At 42.1% G+C, this 19,733-nt stretch overlaps 1 protein-coding gene across 7 annotated transcripts in view; it reads right to left on the bottom strand.

Annotated features, from left to right (window-relative positions):
- Window positions 1–19,733, bottom strand: part of kidins220a (kinase D-interacting substrate 220a) — a 40,785-nt gene that overhangs the window by 16,093 nt on the left and 4,959 nt on the right. For all 7 annotated transcript variants that reach the window (XM_079225345.1, XM_079225346.1, XM_079225344.1 and 4 more), the window contains exons 6-21: window positions 19,352–19,549; window positions 19,120–19,218; window positions 18,892–18,990; window positions 18,414–18,512; window positions 18,081–18,258; window positions 17,789–17,953; window positions 16,912–17,091; window positions 16,636–16,801; window positions 16,131–16,282; window positions 15,122–15,222; window positions 14,830–15,015; window positions 14,510–14,650; window positions 13,351–13,588; window positions 13,147–13,238; window positions 10,623–10,767; window positions 9,902–10,064 (exon numbers count right to left, since the gene is read on the bottom strand). In XM_079225345.1, coding sequence (XP_079081471.1) covers window positions 9,902–10,064; window positions 10,623–10,767; window positions 13,147–13,238; window positions 13,351–13,588; window positions 14,510–14,650; window positions 14,830–15,015; window positions 15,122–15,222; window positions 16,131–16,282; window positions 16,636–16,801; window positions 16,912–17,091; window positions 17,789–17,953; window positions 18,081–18,258; window positions 18,414–18,512; window positions 18,892–18,990; window positions 19,120–19,218; window positions 19,352–19,549 — 2,402 coding nt within the window. The remainder of the gene's footprint in view (window positions 1–9,901; window positions 10,065–10,622; window positions 10,768–13,146; window positions 13,239–13,350; window positions 13,589–14,509; window positions 14,651–14,829; window positions 15,016–15,121; window positions 15,223–16,130; window positions 16,283–16,635; window positions 16,802–16,911; window positions 17,092–17,788; window positions 17,954–18,080; window positions 18,259–18,413; window positions 18,513–18,891; window positions 18,991–19,119; window positions 19,219–19,351; window positions 19,550–19,733) is intronic.

Genomic DNA, 19,733 nt, shown 5'->3' with positions numbered 1-19,733 from the left:
TAGCCTTTCTTCTCCTCTCAACCTCCCACACGCTGCAGCTGACGAGAATGAGCAGAATTCATCTCTCTATCCCTTCTATCCGCTATTTGGGCTCTGAAAGTATGAATGTGCCACTTGACTTTGCTTTACAGCTGCCCACTGTGCTTATGGACGACATGCGCACACACGCCACAAAGAGGTGGTCTTGCTGCCAAACATTTCCATAAAGGGGCCCAAAGACAGAGAGAGATGCCTGCAGAACAGACAAACGCCTGTGCACATTGTGTACGAGAAGCTCAAGAGTTTCAGTGTCAGACGCTGTGACCAGTGGGTGAAGAAGTTAACCAGATCCGGGTCCGGCACATTCCTCTCCTGGTCAGAGTCGCTGGCACGGTGTCTGCCAAGCGTGTGGATGAACTCAGCGAGGCCCTCTCTGGGAAAACAGTGGACAGGCGGACAGACCTGCAAGCTGGCGCGTGGACTCGCAGCATCATTGCTGCGAGTGGTTATTGTTTCTTGGATGCTGCCAAAGCCTCCACCACCCCAAAGGCAGAGAGCAAAATATGTTTTCACTTTAGATGACGCCATGTTCTTTGTCTCCTTAAAATCCAGGCGAATTTCCTTGATTTGAATCAAATGCTTCAAGTAATGTGGACACCCTCTGTCTCTGCTTACCTCCGTGTCTCTAGCTTTCTAGCTTTCTTGTCTTGGCCGTGCCAACTGACAACTTGTGGCAGCGTCTGCTTTCTATATACAGTCGTGGCAAAGTTTAGTCCAATAATTTAAACTCTCTTGTACAGAGCTGGACCTGTGCATCCCAAAGCAAACCACAGAGACAAGCAGGCTAATGGGAAACACACCAGGCTGATAAAAACCGAGCCGCTTCGGAGCGAGCGGCCTCTCCTTTGAGACGGGCTCAGGACTCAGTGGTTCCCTGAAATGTTGATTAAACTCATGTGTAGCGCCGAAACGGAGCCTCCTTGTTCCAGACCCCAAAAACCTTAACTGAACCCTCCCCTCAGAGTAACTAAGGCCTCATTCTTGACAAATAGTAAAACACTAAAACCTCAGCTTGGTGATTAATGCGCCAAAAAAGAGTTTGGAGCATCTTAGGGCCATGGCAAAGTTCGTTCATTGTGACACTAATTGCACCACTCAAGAGTTCATATCAGTGTATGTGGTTGTTTGATAGCTGTAATGGTCAGTTGATAGGCCGTATGATGCAGTTAAGTGGGGTGGACTGCAAAAGTAAAGACAAATGTGCTCTTCTGATAGGATCAGAATACATCTGGAATAAGTCTGCTATGGAGCTAAAACCTATACAGGGAGTGATGAATGTGAAAAATAAAGCTTGGTATTCTCAGGCTGAACCAGTAATCCTCTGATTAACGTCACAGAGGTGGATGTGTGCATCAGAAATAAGATGAGAGAGGGATAGGAGAACGTCAACGAGCGCATGCACATTGGAGAGAAAGAGCTAGACGGAGAGATATGTTGTATATCGCAAAACTGACGACTACTAAAGCCTCTCCTCTCCAATTTGAGTTTATAGCGACGAGGAAACGCTTCTCCTGATTGTTAAGAATTTTCTGAAGCACGTTGCTTGAGAGACCTCAGCAGACAATTCTGATAACTAAATCCTTTAGCTATACAGGGGTTGGTAGCATGATCACATAGCAAATTAAAAGCTGCTTTAAAAAGCAATGACGGGGAAGAAAAGGACACTCGTGATCCCTCCCAATATAGTCAGGATAGCTTTAATCTTTAATTCGCCGTCTTTGGGCTTGTTCGTTCTTTGCCATTTCAGTGTGGTTCACACACACACACGCACACACACACACACACACACACTAAAAGGGCCTGCCCTGCACTGACTTTTGATGGGCCAGGATGTTAACGTCACTTAAGGGCCGAATGCGTGTGCGCTTGTGTGTACGTGTGTGTGTGTGTGTGTGTGTGTGTCTGTCTGTCTGTCTGTGTGTAACTATCGAGTGCGCCTGTGGCTCCCGCGGCAGGCGACTGAGTGGCAAATCTCGTTGTCCACTTAAAGGTCAGCGCTGACCCTCTTGCAACCCTGCGCTGCTATTTATATTCAGCCCCCCACCTTCCAGCAGTTACGGCACAAAGAGACAGCAGAGCAGGAGAGAGATCAGCGATAATGCTCAACACCACAGAAATACCAGAGTATCAGGCAGATGTCTGCTTCTCAGGCCGCCTTTCCTCCCATCTCAGTGTCACATTTAAATGTTAATCCAACCTTGTCGTCACTGATGGACGACTCTATGACTAAAAGAGCAGAGGCCAGTCAGAGGTGTAGTCGTGTAGTTTTTTGGGGGGGGTATTTGAAATGATTCTTTATGCTTCGCACAAAAAGGGAACAGAGCAGTTCTCTTGTTTCAGACCAATTAGACTAATCCCTGAACCTCGGCTTACAGGCAGAAATGAAAAGGGCTTTGGGGATTTTCGAACAAAGAATGCTGCATGACGTTCTTTCCATCTTCACGTGGTAGCCTCCACACACAAATACACGCGCACACAATCAGAAACTCACCTTGACAGACACACACACACACACACACACACACCTCCTGTTGTGTCACCTGTACACTTTGTTTTTTTACATTTCGAGGAGCTCAGCAGGGTTTGAGTGGTGGTGGAGCTGACTGTGGGTGATTCACGTCTGAGTCACCACCGACAAACACCTGAGGGATGGACGAACGGCAATATTAGCCGGTCAGACACACGCACACAATCAGCAGAGGTCCAGTTTCACTGTATAAACAGCCATATTGGACCCCCGGGACATGTGCATGCGTCTGTGTGTCCACCAGCTGGACTATCTCAGTTGGAGCAGCAGCATCACCTGAGGCTGTGAATACACCTGAGACACAAACACACCAGTGCTAAACTCTTCTAGCCGTAATCCTGCTGGTATCCGGACTGATCCTCTGCAGCATTCACACACTTTAATTCTTTCACCTCGTTTTACCTCCTGAGACTGGAATCTCTTCGTCTCGCTCTCTCTTTATGCCCTTTCTTATCTAATACCGACCCTCCCCGTTATTCCTCTTTATCTCACACCTACCATACTTTCTTTTTTTGTCTCTGCCTTTATCTTTCAACTTGTCAGTCTGCACACTGGTGTGTAGAATCAATGCCAGTGTCCTATCAGTGATGGAGCCAGAACTCTATTGAGACATAGGTGGTTTCACACCAGCCATTACAAATTCACACACGCTTTCAGGCCTCTCGGCATATGGCGGTGCAATGAGCATGGCATGACCAGTTTTACTCCGTCTTTCACAGCAACACCTCCTGAGGGATTAAGCATGGGGACAATGAGCTCACTCAGAAGAGGACACAAAGAGGGGGGAAATATTGGGCTTCTTTTTAGCATCTGCCGTGCATCTAGATGATAAAGTGTCACAAATACGACAGGAATTCACATGAACAATAGCGTTGCAAAGAATGAAGACTTTTCATTTGAGGGCAGGAGGAGTTCAAAAGTATTCATCATAAGAACAGAAGAGAATCTCTCTTTTTCTTTTGGCGGCCAGATATTTAGAGGCTTATTAAAAGATTCCACATAAAAGGAATCACCCGCATGAGCTTTGGAACAGCACTTTTTTGCCGGCACATAATTGCAACCAAATTACAATAATTGTGCCAATTAAAGTAATCCTGAATCAAGAGAGTGTCATCTTAATGTTTCAGCACTTGGGATAAGAGTCTCTCTAATTAAGACTCAATTGCCTGGCTACGTATTCATTCAGAGTGCGATTAGTGGAGAAAAAAAAAAGAGAAGTTTTGAAGTGTCCGAGAAGTGCCTGGCTCTAGTTCCGTCTCTGAGAGAGGAATTGTTTGGTTGACGAATACAGCGTCAGAACAACAAAAGAGAATAAATAGTTAAATCTTCATAAGCTGTGACATAAAAAAGTTAAATATTAAAGTGCATCGAGATTTTGAGATTTGTTTTACAAATACTGTCAAACACAGGGAGACTGCAATGAACAGCACTTTATAAAGATTACAATTCTACCTGACAATAACTTCTCTGCTGTGTTCTGCCTCCTGTGCTTTGTGAACGTGTGTGTGTGTGTGTGTGTGTGTGTGTGTGTGTGTGTGTGTGTGTGTGTGTGTGTTGAATACAGCCTGCATCTCAGGGTCTGATTAATTACACTGATTCTCAGAGGAGTTGGGGGTGACATATGTTCTTGCACTGATGTGAGAGCTGGGTGTAGGTGTGTGTGTATATGTGTGTGTTGCATGTGTAACACACACACACAAGCTTTATGTGTGATCTGAGGTTTGTGCATGCATATGTTTAATCAAAAATGCTTTTAGTTGCAAATAGTGTGTGTATGTGTGCTTGTTTCAGTTACAGCGTGCATGCATTTTGCCACAATTTGTGCATGTGTGTTAGCGTGTTCATACGCAATAGTTTTCGTTGATGTGTGTGTATGTGTGTGTATTGAACAGAGGATTCAGGTGCAGCGCCAGAAACACACTCCTGAGTGCGGCGGGGGCATCCTGGCACAGCCAGGGCACCAGATGTCAGAGCAGTGCAGGGACCTGCTCAGCGGACCAGTGACACTTTTTTTTCCGACTGCTGAAAAAGGGATCTTGGCATCCAAGAATAAACTCTCTGAGGGGCCGACTGAACCCGCCCCCATACATCATGAGGTCCAAATATGTTAACCCCTCAACCAAAACACAGAACTATGTCACTTAAAACAAATCACCACTTTCAAACATTTTTAAACTAATAATTCAAGACATTGACTGACACTGTTTCCTACTGACTGCATGAGCAGTACTTTAAAAACCCTTGAAGGTGTTTCTAAACATACAGGAGGTGACTGATCACATCCCCTGATCGTTTTCACTTATACTTCCATGCTAGTCTGTGTGACTGATTCTCATAGCTTTCTCTCTTATAATATGTGTTGCCTCACATGTCACTAAGTCTGCAACTAACAATCATTGTTATCATGAATTATTCTGCCAATTATTTTCTCAATTAGTAGATTAAACGTTCTATAAAAGAATGGAAAACAGAGAACAATATCCATCCCACTTTCAGAGAATGCAAGTCCACGTCTTCAAATTGCTTGTTTTGTCTGATCAACAGTCCAAAACCCAATGATATTCTAAATAGAAATCACCGAATATCCGCAAATCTTCACATTTGAGAAGCTAGAACCAGTACATTGTTGTAATGTCTGCTTGAAAAATGAATAATTGACTATTAAAAAGGTTACTGATTAGTTTTCTGTCAACAATTGAAGTGGAATTTCTGAAGCGGTCAGGCAATATTACTTGTTTTGTACTATGTCTCTTCTGTGCACTTTACCCTGTTTGTTAGTTTCCTAATTTATGTTGTTTATATGTTGTCTATCTTTTACCTTTTTTTTTAACTGTTTTTACTTTTTTAACTGTTTTTGCACTATGTTTATATGTTTGCACTATGTTATATGTTGTTTATAGGTTATATGTTATCTACTTTTTACTTTTAACTGTTTTGCACTATTCACTTTATGTCAGACAGTAGAGAAACATCATTTCAGGTCCTCTCTGTTTGCACAAATGGAGTGACAATAAAACTGACTTTGACTTTTGAGCTGCTGTAATCCTGAAGTTTCCCCACTGCGGGACTAATAAAGAGTTCTTTACCAGGAACGAGGGATCTTCACTACTTTCTCCCCGTTTCCAACACCGCAGTTCTTCTATTTAAAGAACTGCGGTGTTGACCTTGCCGGAAATCAAATGCTATGTCACAGTTCAGAATGCCAGAGACCGAAGGTTTGGTATGTTCCTGTCTGTGAATCTAAGGCAGCTTCAGGGAGAAACCAAATAAAACGTTCATGTCATTTATCATTTTGTCATACGGGCAATGTGCTCACATCAGCGGAGCCACACACAGCAACAGGAAGAACATACGAGACGAGAAAAGCGTCAAAGATCTTCACACCTTCACATGACTTTGCACGCCACTCTTAAGCTGACTTTGGCTTCCTTATGATGATGAGGATATCAGTTTTTCTGATAATAAACAAGTGGGAAAACTGAAGTAATATTTGAGGAGGAACAGAAAACCATCGGCAACATAGATTAATGTGCTGAACTGACCTAGCCACCATATACAGTATGCTATTGCTCCACTTATAGCGGGCACAACATGACAGCTTCAGGAGATGTAAAGAAGGGTCAGAACATTTACAAAATGAAAAACACTTTTTGCAAATAGAACAACCTATTTGCATATAGGAAACCTTGTTTGTTAGCTTTCCGATGATCAATGAAAACATACCGATATGTTTATTTTTGAAGTAGATACGGTCTTTAGGTGGTCGGCCAATATCAGGGAACAGTGAGGGCCCCTATTTCCTGAATTCATTCTGGTTAATCAAACCTTGTTCTAACTCGCTCAAATGGATAAACATGGAGGAAACAAAGGTGTTCAAATTGAAAGTGTCAAAGATGTGTCCTTGAGCAACATCCAGAACCTGTACTCACTCAGAAACTTGGAATCACTCTACATCTAGCTATTCAGTTTCAGTAGAAGCTTTTCTGTAATGTAATGACTCTAAACAACATCAAGGAAATAAACATACAAAAGCCCATTACCAGTCTTTGTAAATAGCTGCTTTAATGCAATAACCATGAAGCAGGAGAGAGCTAGGTTAGCTATAGTCATTAAGTCTCTAATGGCAGCTAAAACAAGGAACAACTGACTCCTGAGAAGAGACACGGAGACACGGAGATACGGAGGAGGAAGAAATGATACAGCTGAAAATGATAGTCACAAGGCTGCAGGCTCCAAATTCAATTAGCTAGTGTTCGAAAAAACATTGTTTCGAAACACAGATTTAAGGCTGTTAATTCGACGGCTACAAATATGAGGGTCGGTCCAAAACACTTCTTGTTTTGTTTTCTGTTCCGCTTCTGTTGGTGTGCTGGGCAGGCCACAACGCTGGCTCCCTGCTCGAGGTGTAATTGGGAGTTTTCCCTGCAGAACTAGTGAGAGAAACGTTTAAGCTGCAATCTGTGTGTATGTGTGTGCGATTGCTTTGAGCCAATATCCTCTACCGACAGACAGCGCCATCTTTGTTACACAGTTCTTTCCCCGTGCTACCTTGCATTAGTCTGAGCCGCCCCCATCTTACCGTTAATGATAGAAATCGCTGAGGTTATTAACCGATTACACATTCTCCATCAGATTAGGAGAGCTGTACTGGCCCACTCTCACTACGGGAATTAGCGCTACACATTTCTCTTCACGCTGTGTCCTACAATGACACTTCACAGCCCTTCATGGCACTTGTTATTGCCAGGCAAGTTGCTAAAAACAGCTTTTAGCGGTTTTGAAAGCGTGTGTGTTTCGTGTGAGATAAGAGGGGAAGGTGGGCGTGTGTTTTTATTTTTTCTCTCTATTCTAGGAGTTCAGGTACATGCCATAGACAGAAGCTGTCACCTTCATCACTGAGAGGCACTTTATGAAGCTCATGCAATATGTGCCCATGGTTTAGTAGTGTATGGGTCAATTTAGTTGTAATTTAGAGGGTTCGGTAGGTTCACTGAGCCACATTTAAAAGATAACAGGCACGTATCAAACCTGATTTAGTCTTTACCTTTTCAAAGAGGGGGATGGAAACCGAAAAGATATTTTTAGACCCACCTTAGTTGTATGACTTATTCAGACTACGATTTTCAAAATGTAATATTTCTGATGTTCTGTGGCCTACTGAGCTGTAGCAAGCGCTACAAAGAGGAGAGGAAGAGCACGCTGCTTTGTGACTGAGATGCAGGGCGACAGTTGACCTATAAGGGGCTGACTCACCCCCACGTTCACTTCACCACTAATATATTCACTTAGTAACGCCCAGAGGATGCGCGGTTCCGCTGTGTAAAAATGGTTGCGCACAACACCACTTCCCATGTATGCATGTTAAAACACAAACAAAGCATGGATCTTGCGGTAACAGAATTAAACAAAAGCGATGCTAACTATAAGATACAGGAAGTGGTTGAATTTAAGCTACAAAATAAGGTGTGATATGTGTGAGTGTGTGCGAGTGTGTGCGCATGTGCTGTGCTGTTTGCGTTCATATACACTGTAGAAGAGGAATGCAAAGAGAAGAAGATATCCATTTATCAAGCAGACGGACTATATGGAGAAGGGGCCTGAGGTTTTGAGGTCAGTCAAGTGTCCATCCATTGCTAAGGGGAAAAACACAGAATATCTCATCCAGAACAAAAAAGGGATGTAAGAGACTGAGCTCATAAGGAAGGGGAAGAAAAGAGCAGAGAGACAAAAAAAGATACACAGACAGAGGCATGAGTCTTATCAGCGGAAGATTAGTGTGAGAGATAAGGCCTTGAGGCGAGGCGTTGTGTTTAGCCTGTTTGAGGCTTCCTGTCATCATCATTAAGGCCGCTTCTCCGACGGTCACTGCAGAATAGAGCAGCCATTTGGAAAGACACCCAGTGAAGACGAAGATAAAGAGAGACAGGAACGTTGGTCAAAAACAAGACTATATTAAGTCTAATGAGCAGCGTAAGCACAATTCAAATGCTGTGGTGAAGACACTTGAGTTCAGGCCGTTGCCGAGATGTAGAAACACTGCAGAATGTTATGGCTGTACTAGTGTATAATTATATCTCTCACTTTTATTTTCCACAATAATTATGGTAAAAGTGTGGACATTTCCTTTAGGGTGTCCACTATACTTAAACATGATAAAGATATATAATAGAGAAGTGTAGTGACATATTTGTCCGCATAAATTATATAAAAAAGGCAGAGATCATCATATTCAGCTAAATGATTCAGTTACAGCCTTCTGACGAAGATGTTTCTCATCAAAAGCTGTGTACTCTGTCTTCCCCTCACACTGTACACCGCCCATGTAACACTTAACTGCCATATAAAAATTGGAAAGAAATGCCTCTTGTCCTCTGAAAAGCAAACAGCAACCTAGTCTAATGAGGCAGTGGTTTGCCTGGGAGATGGGGGAGGGAGGGTTGTCTGCTGAATCTAGCTGGCTGACCGGCTGACAGTAACTGTCTGTGACGCTTTCATGCCGCAGGAGTCGTAGGCGCTAGTGTATTGTGACAGAGTGCAACCTTTAAAGGCCATCGACTGATGTACAGCAGCACACAAACGCAGCGTCTCAGGCCTGTGTCGATCTCCTCCTCTTTTCTGCGGTGGACAGGCCTAAAAGAATCCATGACCACACGCATACAGAGCATGAAGAGTCATACTGTCAACACACAGAGACACACTCACAGCTTAACTAAACATGTCTGAGCGTCAACTGTCCTGTGTCCAGTTTTAAGAAAATGTGTCCCTTCATGAATCTAGAGAAGTCCAGGTTATAATACAGACATCCTTTATATTGTGCATTATCATCAATTACAAAATATGTCTGTCAGTTGCCAATTAGAGTTGCTCTCAAAGCCATTGACAGGGACTTTGGGTTAGTGTTGTCCACACAAACAAAATCCTCTACCGCCATCTGCTGGTCAAAGTTGTTTATATCAGAGAATATCAAGAATATTAAGAAATGCAAATATTTATTGACTTCTGTTCTGGCTTTTTGATCTCCTTTGGACGGTCAGGACACACAAGCAACTCTGCAGTGATTCAGTGGTTTACCGACAACACTGGGTCCTTAAGATAAACATATATGACCTAATTTCCATTTGATCTTATGTTAAAGGTCGCCTCAGCCTGCTAATGTTATGCCCCGAGTTAGAAAGAAAGAGACGGAAAGCCAATAAAACAAGACAGAAGAAAGGAAGGTAAAACAACGAATGGAACAAAGAAAGAAACTATCCAGTTGAATTTAAATAAGCCTGCACATTTTGTAGATCAGATAAATAACTTTCTTATTTCAGTCTATGTGCATGTGTGTTGTACCTCTCATAGATTGACTTGAGAGAAATGTGGTCAGACACTCCGTCAGTCTCTTCCAAAAAGAGGATGATCCACGATGTCCTGTAAGGCCACTCTTCCGTCAGGTTGATCCATGAGGCCAGCCGATCCCAGTTGAAGAGGATCTGATTGGCGCGCAACAGACGACCTGTCAACAATGATGCAGAGCATTAGGGTAAAAAAAAAAATCTGCCTGCCGTTCCTCAGTTCGTAGCTTTATGTCACCGGCTTTATTGTAGCCTGTTTCTGTGACGCTGTCAGTCTGAACACAACATTAGAAGTCAGTGGTCTATTCTCTCTAAGAAAACACAGATGTGTATCCTCCCATTAGTGTCCATTAATAACCTGCACAAAGTTATGGCATTAAGAACAGAGAGATAGGCTGGTAACTGTTATCAGTTTCAGCATCCAAGAAATGTCAAGATGATTTCAACCATAATATGTTAGACATCATAAATCAAATACAATTATGCAGTGTATTTGGTATGTACAACATATTATGGTTGACCCCAGCTGGTCTAGAATTAAATCCCCATCCGAGCTTTGTTTGTGTTATTTCTTCCTCCATTAAACTTTCCCATTCAATCCCTGTAAAATGAGTTGTATTAGGGATAAATAACTTAAATGTTGCTGTTCAGACACAATGTAAATTGTTGATATAACGAGATGAGGGCAGTGCTAAAGCAGCACATGCTTTATTCTTCACCTGTGATAGAAACAATGTTGAGCAGCCTCCTCATGGTCTGTGGGCTGATGTCGCTGAACCAGTCCTCGGTCACCAGCAACTTGGTCAGGTCGAAGGACATCTGCCTGGTGATGGTCCTCTGCATCTGCCGACGCCGGTATGTGTCCTTAACAGAGCGAGTTTACAAAGAAAGACAGAAATTCAAAAATCACAAGATCGAGAATTTGACATGTTTTCAGCTGGGTTAGCCAGATGTATGTTTCCATGACTTTGAGTTGTTTTAGTGGAACTTCAACATATCAGAACGGCAAATTGTATTCTTCTTTTTTCTATTATTATTATTATTATTATTATTATTATTATTATTATTATTATTATATGAAAACAAGCAATCCTGTCTATCAAAAAAAATCTGTTTATCAATTGGAGCGCAGGATGTAAAACCAATACAGCGACAGCTAAAGTGAAACAAAAGCTTTAACATTACTCTTGACAAGCTGTGCATCATGAGACAGGAGAGCAGGCGTTTCAGGATCACCATGTCCTCTCAGGTCATGCCATTGTAAAACCTTATGCTTGGATGTATTAAGGAATACAGGTAGATGGGTGGATAGGGCCTTGTGTTCTCATATTCTTGACTTCCTATGCCCCCTGTCCTTCTTTAACTATACTTACATTCAACCCAAATACATGTATGGATTTATTTGCTCTCATTCAAAGTGACATTATTATGATGTTATCTGGTAATATCAATGATAGTTCAACTTGTTCTGACTAAAGATAATAATCCAACAAAGATCTGCATCTTAATCCTATGAGGTGCGAGTGAAACTAATTTAAAGCATTTCTTCTTTCATTTTGTCCCTCCAGTGATCATCTTCTTCAGTTTTCCCTTCTATATATATTATCTATCTATTCATAAAAAAACCTTAATATATGATTTCTGCAAATATACATCAAAGAGCCACTGTCCAAAGCTGAACAGTCATGACACAAAAGCGAGCTATTGACACAGATCTAGCTGAGAACATCTGTGGTGATATCAGACAGCTAACATGGTCATGAGCCAAGGCGAGGCTTTTGGTTGACTTTGAAGTCGTAACGGCGGTCTCATGACCTCTTTCCCAGGGAGATGAAACATATGGCCGGCACTCAGTGAGAACTGAAAAGATCCACCATACAGACAGTCCATTGTGGCTGACTTTTAAATATAGATTCATCTTTACTGTAGGTTTACAGCTTTATTGGTTAATTGAAATGAATGGTTTTGTATCTGCTTATTTATAATGGTTTGTCTTCTCCTTGCTGATACACTGTATCCAGAATTCCAGGAAATAATTATGTTTCTTATAAAAAGGGGATTCCTTTAATTACAATAAATGGAAATAAGATGCTAGAGACATTCCTAATGCCATCCACAACTACAAAGGCCACATGAAAATGGAGAGCCACTAATTCATTTTCCCCTCCTGCCCTCATTTTAATCTCCACTGGTAGAAAGAGGGCCCTCCTGCCAAGAGCTAGCTAGTGGCAGAGGGCAAATAAAAAGAGCATGCCGCCCCATAATAGAAGGGCCAACAACAATAATTGAGGGTACAAGATAAACCCGAGGTACAAACAAATGTCAAACAAACAAACAAACAAGAGAGGGAGGCGGGAAGGAAGGAGGGGTAGTGAGAAGGTCTCGCGGGGGGGAGGAATGCATCAGCAGCAGTCACTTAGCCTCCTGCCAGCAGACCTGGTGCCAGTGTTTTGTCACAGGGACCCACTGCTGCTAGGCCTTGTCATTAGGCTGTGGCAACGCAGCAGGAAGGATAAACAGTCATTACATCAATTACACCAGGAACCTTGGCCGCATACCGAGCACCTCTCTTTTTTTTTTTACTGTATATGTGTGTCTCCTCCTGTCCTCTGACCTCTGCACTGCCTGCCAACACCACGCCTGTACTGAGCCTCCCCTTTCAGGGAGGAGGCCGGCAAGAGAGAGCAGTGAGGATTTCTAAGGCAACATCTCGAAACCTAATCCAATGTTTTCAACTCACATTGTGGTGAACTAACGGCATTTTAATTTTGCATTCATTTCCAACTGCATGATATTGTGGGAATACGTGTGGTTTCTCGGTTTTAATTTTGTAACAAAACATTCTCTGTAATTTGTGATTATTGTTGGCTTTTTTTATTTTTGTCACGGGTTAGGGTGGGGTGTGAACTGCGTATCTTTAGGGTGACAAGTAGAATAACAATGTTTGATATGTTGAAATACCTCATTTGGATGAATTATAATCCTACTCTTGGATTTGCATTTCTATTATTGCCTGTCTATTATCATTCTTCCACCCATGTCTCATATTGCATCCCAAGTATTCTAAGGAGGGATCACTCTCCGTTGGAGTGCCTCTCCCATAGTATTTTGTTTGTGTGCGATCGTTCTTCCATAGAGAGCATTGTTGGGGTTGGGAAACATTGATGTGGGACTGTAGACCCCAACAAAACATTGTATGTCATATTGGTCTGTTCAAATAAACATGACTGGAATAACCGTTACCCTGCGGTTTAGGGCGTTCTTGCTGCCGAACTTGGCCTGATCTTGGCCCATGCTGCTTGTAGACATCTTCCTGTCTGTGTCTTCATGCCATCCTGTACAAACAAAAGACAGAAAGAGATGCACATGTTACGACTATATTCAAATAGAACTGTAAACTGTGTGCAATCCTCATATGTGGGTACACAATACAATAGGTTGCTTTACCTTCAGCAGGCAAGGTCTCTCCATTGATGGGTGCTGCCATGCAGAGCTTTTTGGCTGCGCTGAGACCTCTGCTGTTGAGGAATACTGGCAGGTGGACGATGTTCCTCATGTAGTCATGTCCGTTGATGTTGGAGTCTCTAAGCACACTGTTGAGGTTTTGGTTGATAGCTTTGATGATGATATGCGGGTCACTGGCAAAGACGGAGATAAAAGGGCCTTTGGAGAAGAGTACCCTCACCTGGAATGAGAAACCGTGAATTGGTGTGTAAATCTTTCACCACCTTTCTTGTTGTTCCATAAAATATACATATATTTTTAACGCTTCTGCTTCACTACTATTTGTAATAAACTTTAAAACAAAACGCTTTTCATGATGCCTTCAGGGTCTCTAACACAGCAGATCCGTCTGTGGAGTGTCCACTAATTTAATGTCAAAATGGGTCGTTTACAATCGACAATAACATGGCAGCTAGAGGCCCCAGTCAGCTGTAGTACTTAGACTTCATGACTCCTTTGAGAGCACATGGTGCTGGGGATTTCCACTGCTAACTAAGGGACATTGTCCAAGTGTCACAGCACATTGATTTGTGCTGCATGCATACATGGTTTGTCAACCCCTCGTTCCCTAGGAGCATCAACTACGGCTCCACTACATGATCTGCATCTTTAATGTACTTTATTTGGTAGGAAAAATAAAGACTGAAGAAAATAAATGAATGTAATGTAATGTAACTTCAAAGTATTTGAATCTCTGTACACATCATGGTTTCAGAGTGATTAGGAGGAGCTTTCAAAGATGATAATATTACATTAGCACACACGAGGTTGCCATCTTCACTGGGATTACTTCATTAAATAACAACATTTGGTTAAAGGAAATTTTATTACGGCAGCTGAGAGTAAGAATCTAAACTTGGAGGCGAGCTAAGGCAGCTGGGAACACCAGGGTGTCTGCCGGAGATGTGTGGGCTCTGTGTGCACAGGTGAAAGACCCACTGGAAGATAAGGCCATATGGCAGCAACCATGGTTAGAAATTTGCTTGAGTGACAGATGTTGCAAAATGTAATTGCTTCATATGATCTTGTTATCAGTCAATATGAAGCTGCACTCATCATTTACAGCATGTTCCCATGCACTAAAGCATGTGCAAACACACACCGTGTCCAGCATCTGCAGAACTTTGTCCTGCTCACAGGCGTCCAGTCCGTCGATGATGACGGCCATGCGTGTCTGGTTCTGGGTAAAGCCATCAATGGTTTTGGCCATTTTTGACATTAGCTCCACTTCATGCTTCAGAACCTGGTGTGAGACAGGGGAAGGAAATCAATGTCTCAAAACAAGGAAAGGGGAAATTGATTGGATTGGGAACGACAGTGTCATAACTTCATAAGCAAATGGAATGCCCCTTTATCCATGAAAACAGGATGTTGAAGGGCTTGCATTTTACTGGGTACAATGAATAAACTGTTTTAGTCTACCTTCATGAATCCTTCACTCTTGAGTTTATGCAGGTTGTCGGCAGCACTGTGCAGCCGTTTCCTCTGGGAGTTGAGGACGGAGTCGGCCACCTGCCACCAGGTCCTACAGTTGAGCAGTAAGGCCAGGCCCACCACACTGGCCATGGCTATGAGCACTGCATTTACTGTCAAATTCCCTGGATCCACCTGGTAAATAAAAGCATTGAAGCTGATTACTAGGCCATCCAGTGTCCTTGTGGGAAGAAGGCACGCTGTTTAAACTCAGTGTCACCGATTCATTCCTCTAACCTACCCTAAAGATGGCCAACAGGGCAATACCAGTGATCAGGCATCCCAGTGTCAAGGCAAACAGCACGAATGAGGGAACACAACATGTTTTCTTCCACTTCTTTCCTGGGTTGGAGAGGAAGGTAGAGGATAATGTGAGAGAGACGCACTTTGATTACAAATTACTTTGACAAAAAGCTATTATTTTCTATGCACATTAATTACCATAAATCATGCATATATTAAGATCATTTGAGGACAGATGTAGTAAATGGAGTAAAAACTAAATCATTGATTTTAAGCACTGGTATACTAACAAGTGCTCAATTATGCTTTCATTCTTTTAACAGCGTCTTTAATCTAATTTTGCATCACTGCAATTGCAAACTGCATTAAATACCAATCATAACAAACCTGATTAACATTTTACTTATATTTGGTGAAATTCTCAAAATATCCCAAAAGCAATCAAATGATTGCAAATTCTTGGACTAAAAAAGGAAATAGAAAGCTGGTATCTGTAATAAGCCCCGCTGCCTGCCTTTCTGTGACCAGAGTCTTCCACAAGCTGCTAGCTTGACAGCTGTGAGTACTAACACTCGCTGTTTATGTTCTTTATGATATGTTTACATGCAATTATTTTGGGGGAGTCACTTTGGAGGGAGGCCTGAAGGGAAGGGCAGTCAGGGTTGTTGTTGACAACTTTCTCACTGGATTTTTTGGTTGGATATTATTTTTAATCAAGCATACACTCGCTTGTTTGTCAAGATTACCAACACTAGCGTTAAAACCCCTAGTTTACTGTGTTATTAAAAAGGTATATATTTTACTTCTTACATTTTTTTTCTTCCAATCTATAAAAACTGTACAGCGCACATACATATTTCATATTTGTCAGCCATTAACAGATAATAATGCATGCTCGTAATTGCAAAAGTAAGATTTTTAATATCAACTATAGATCTGATTGTGAGTTTGTGAGCAGGCTGAAACATTATATGACTGAAATCTAAAGTCAAAGATAGAAACGTCACCTTGGATCTCATCTCTCTTGAAAACCCTAAAGAGTCTGGTGGCCATGAAGCCAAACTCCCTCTCACAGGCATCAGAGAGCGTGGCAATCATCTCAGCCATGGAGGTCTCCCCTCCGACACTGGACAGACGATTATAGTCGGTGAACAGGAACCTGTGTGACATGTTATAAACAGAAATGATGCTTTAATTTGTTCAATTACACAGCAAACTTCAGATGGGACTGGGACTTAAGTATTAATTTCAACAAGATTGTTGTTAACATTGCAATAATAGTTGTAATAATCAATGGTACTATTCCACCTATAGAGCTTTAAAACATATAATATATGCAGAGTGAGACTGCAATGGTGAACTGTTTAAATGTTTTGTCTTTGACCTGGGGAAATGACAGCAGTTAGTATGTGTGTGTGTGTGTGTGTGTGTGTGTGTGTGTGTGTGTGTGTGTGTGTGTGTGTGTGTGTGTGTGTGTGTGTGTGTGTGTGTGTGTGTGTGTGTCACTGTCACCTGACGGGCAGTGCGCGGGTGGTCTGCTCAGGAAGTTCAGGGGGATTGACAAACATCAGTTTGAGCAGCAGCTCCAGGTAACCGACCTGGCGAGCCAGACGGATGCTGATGACCCACGCCCAGTTCCAGCTCTCCCTCTCACGCCGACTTCCAAAGTACACCAACACTGGAGACATTAGAGGTTTAATTGTTAAGTCCTATTCATAAACATCACTATGTTGTCTTCTTTTAAAAATCAATAACAATTTTGCATTTCTAGCTCATCTGTCTCCTCACCAAAAAAGATGTAGAGTAGAGCGAGGAGGCTGAGGGAGACGGCAATTGCCAGCTGGGTATCAACAGTAAAGCCCAGTACCACAGCCAGTGAGCCGCAGAGTAGCAGGGTGAGAAAAACCACCAGCCAAGAGAACTGGAACAATGGCTCTATCTGCTGGCCTGCAAAGGTCTTCATCTCATCTGGAAGAGGAAGGAGAAAACATATCTCATGTCAGATATTTTAATCAAGTACAAGAAAGATATGGAAAACAAACTCATTCAGGGTTTCCACTTTTTTCTTCTGAACATCATTTTCCAGGACTTTTCAAACAGTGATGCTCTATGGCTCGTATAACAGGGATCACACCATACACTAATGTTTCTCTCTTTGAAAGTCTGAATTATAAGATGTGTAGTCTACGGCTATAACTTATCTATGAAATCATCTTCTGCAAGCTTTCTGATTCTTAGAAATATAACATCATTCAACCGTTTAAAACAAGTTGGGGAAAAAAGCAACATTATGTAATGTCATTCAATGTGCTACCATGTGACATGGCTTGGGGGGGTGTTTTACAGTATTTCCACAACATGACCAAGAGCCGACTATTTAAAATACTCTCGTCCATAAACTACCATTTGAACCATATGACCTTGAACATAACTTTTCCCTTTTAGATGGCAAATCAGCTTCAGGAAATAGGAGAATGTTGAAATAATTGTCCAGACATTTTTACTTGTTCCCTCATTTTCCATGTGATTTTAATGACTGGAAAATTGTCCAGGTTTTCTGGGATGCGTGGGAACCAAAAAAAAAAAAAAAAAAAAAAAAAAATCACGTAAGGTGTTATAGAAGGCTTAAGAGAAACTGAGGCAAAGCACCGTCCACAAAGCTTACCCTCCAGTTTCTTGAGAAGGAAAGACTTGCCGCTGCCCCACTGAGCATAAAGTCCAACACAGATAGGTGGCTGCATGGTGGGCTCACTAAGGATGTCTGCTAGAGCACTGCTATACAGGTCATAACCCAACATGTCTCCTTCTGACTCAGAGGGGGAGAGATGCTCTGAGAGAGAATAGGAGAGAGAGAAAAAGTTAAATCGCGCAGAAGAAGATAAGAGAAGACAGTACAATGCCATGAGCAAATTTTGTCGGGCAATTCTTCCTGAATGAAATGGAAAAAGTGGTCGTACTGGCTCCAAATATCTGTGTGAGGATGCTTTTCTGGTGGGTACAGTCGATGTTGTATGGTGTCTCTCCAGCTTTGTTTGGACGGTAAAGCAGACGGCCATCTTTAGGGTTCCTCAGCAGCAGCTCAGCCAACCTCCGGCTGCGCCCTCGTATGGCAATGTGAAGGGGTGTGTCTCCTTTCTGAAGGTAGAAAAACATTGAATAGCTATCTGGAAAACACTCGGAAAAGAAACTCTCAGATCATTAAACACTTTAAAAAAAATTTAAAAAATACTATTTTGACAAGATCTTTCTGCACAGGTGTATGTACCGTGGAGGTATGTTGTAAAAAGTACCTTTTCCACTGCAGACACCTTGCCTCCTTTATCGAGCAGGAGCTCCACTACCTCCATATTCCTCATTTTTGTGGCTTTGATGAGTGGGGTCTCTCCCTCCTAAAATGCAACAACACACATCATCAATATATTTTTTACTTTACATTTGAAATTAATCAACACACCACTGCCTACACACAATAATTTTAGAAAGAAAGGAGTGAAAGAAAGCCTAAGGTAGGCTGTTACACGGCAATATTCATGGTTGTCTGCCTGCATTTTTGGTCAACAGTATTTTTTACAGCAGACTTATTTTGTTATTTAATGTAGCGAATGGAAATATATCAAATGTATATATTTTATGTATATATATGATGTATATATATGAACAATGGGATAACATAAAGAGAGAAACATGATACTTTGGAAATAACAATCAAGAAATAAAAAGGATAAGAGAAAGTGCATTTGACTTCTTTACTACTGAGTAACCTTGTACCTTAGTGCAGCTCTCGGTGTCGGGGTTACACTGCAGGATGTCTCTCACCATGGTAGCGTTGCCTTTCTCCACTGCCCAGTAGAGGGCAGTCTTTCCATCCTGACAAGGAAAGGACAAAGGACAAAACAGTAGCGTAGTGGGACATATCACATAGAGAACACGAGAAGACCTCATGCCTGTTTTTAAACATTAATAAGGTGGCAAAGACAGTGGGAGAGGAACTCTTACCTGGCCCCTGACGTCAATATCAGCGTATTTGTTCAGCAGAGCTCGGACTATCTCCACATGACCTCCTCGCACTGCTCCAATCAGCATGGTCTCCCCACTCTGACAGATATGGTGAAAGAGAGACAGAAATAAAAAACAGACAGAGAGAGACATGAATTGTATTTCATTAATATTGTATTACATATCAACTAGTCGTATACATCATCAACAGCAAGCTGTTGGGTGGCCTCACCCTGTCTAGGATATTGACATAGGTGCCGGCATCCAGCAGGTCCTGTACGATCTCGGTGTGACCCTCCTTGGCAGCAATGGCCAGGGCTGTGTTGCCATCCTTGTCTGTCATGTTGACATTTGGGTTTCTCTTCAGCAGCTCCTTTACAACCTCTGTAAAGCCACCTTTCACTCCCACAATCAGAGCCGTCATTGAGTTCTGAAAAAAACAAAGAGGGAAGCAATTTAAATTTGAAAATTTCAGGGTCAATCTAAGCCAAACATTTCAAAATTACAGATGTTTCTCTCTACTTGACTGGATGTTAGGATTTTATTTGGTGTTCAATCTAGCACATAGTCAATCATTTATGGCTGGAGATTTAAAAAAAGTCTATTTCAGCAGC

This window comes from Taurulus bubalis (assembly GCF_910589615.1).
Source record: "Taurulus bubalis genome assembly, chromosome: 1".
Lineage (NCBI taxonomy): Eukaryota > Metazoa > Chordata > Actinopteri > Perciformes > Cottidae > Taurulus > Taurulus bubalis.
Note: the sequence above shows the minus strand (reverse complement) of the source record. Positions and strands in the feature narration are given on the sequence as shown.